We start from the raw sequence: 563 nt of genomic DNA, 5'->3' as shown, positions 1-563 counted from the left end.
TGATGAATATACGTTCAAGAATCTGTGGACTATTCAAGAATATGGAGGATGGGACTTGTCCCGTATTGTAAAGAATGCACAGAAGATTTCTGGCTGGGGATTGAAACATGTGAAGTATGTTACGTATCAGCTTCTTTGCGGTCTTCTGTATATGCAGAGTGCTAATATCGTTCACAGAGATCTGAAACCATCTAATATTCTAATAAACAGTAAATGTGAGCTGAAGATCATTGATTTCGGTTTGGCTCGTCAAATGAACTACCAATATCAAGAAGTTAAGGAAACAAAAGTAGTTGTGGTATGATTGAAGTGATGAGTAGAGTGATGTTGCCCGAGCTGGAGTATGGGGTGATAAGACCTCGGTTGAGCGTCAGCTAACGCAACATGTTGTAACTCGTTGGTATCGTGCTCCTGAGCTGATTCTCCTCCAACAGTATTACAATGCTGAGATTGACATCTGGTCGGTGGGTTGTATTCTTGTAGGAACAGATATGACGTATGAATATAGGCTGAACTTTTACAAACCTTGGAGCCGAATCGACGAGTTCAACCACTGTTTCCAG

At 41.2% G+C, this 563-nt stretch overlaps 1 protein-coding gene across 1 annotated transcript; it reads left to right on the top strand.

Moving 5' to 3' along the window:
- Positions 1-151: 151 nt before the first annotated feature.
- On the top strand, positions 152-563 carry JH06_5854 (cell-cycle-associated protein kinase; the record flags this gene model as incomplete). Its single annotated transcript, XM_014669117.1, is given in 3 exon segments — positions 152-289; positions 321-496; positions 509-563. Coding segments are annotated over 3 exon segments (369 nt in total), but the record flags the coding sequence as incomplete, so codon positions are not given.

The sequence above is a fragment of the Blastocystis sp. subtype 4 genome, assembly GCF_000743755.1.
Source record: "Blastocystis sp. subtype 4 strain WR1 chromosome Unknown seqid_1228, whole genome shotgun sequence".
NCBI classification, from domain to species: domain Eukaryota; class Bigyra; order Opalinata; family Blastocystidae; genus Blastocystis; species Blastocystis sp. subtype 4.
Note: the sequence above shows the minus strand (reverse complement) of the source record. Positions and strands in the feature narration are given on the sequence as shown.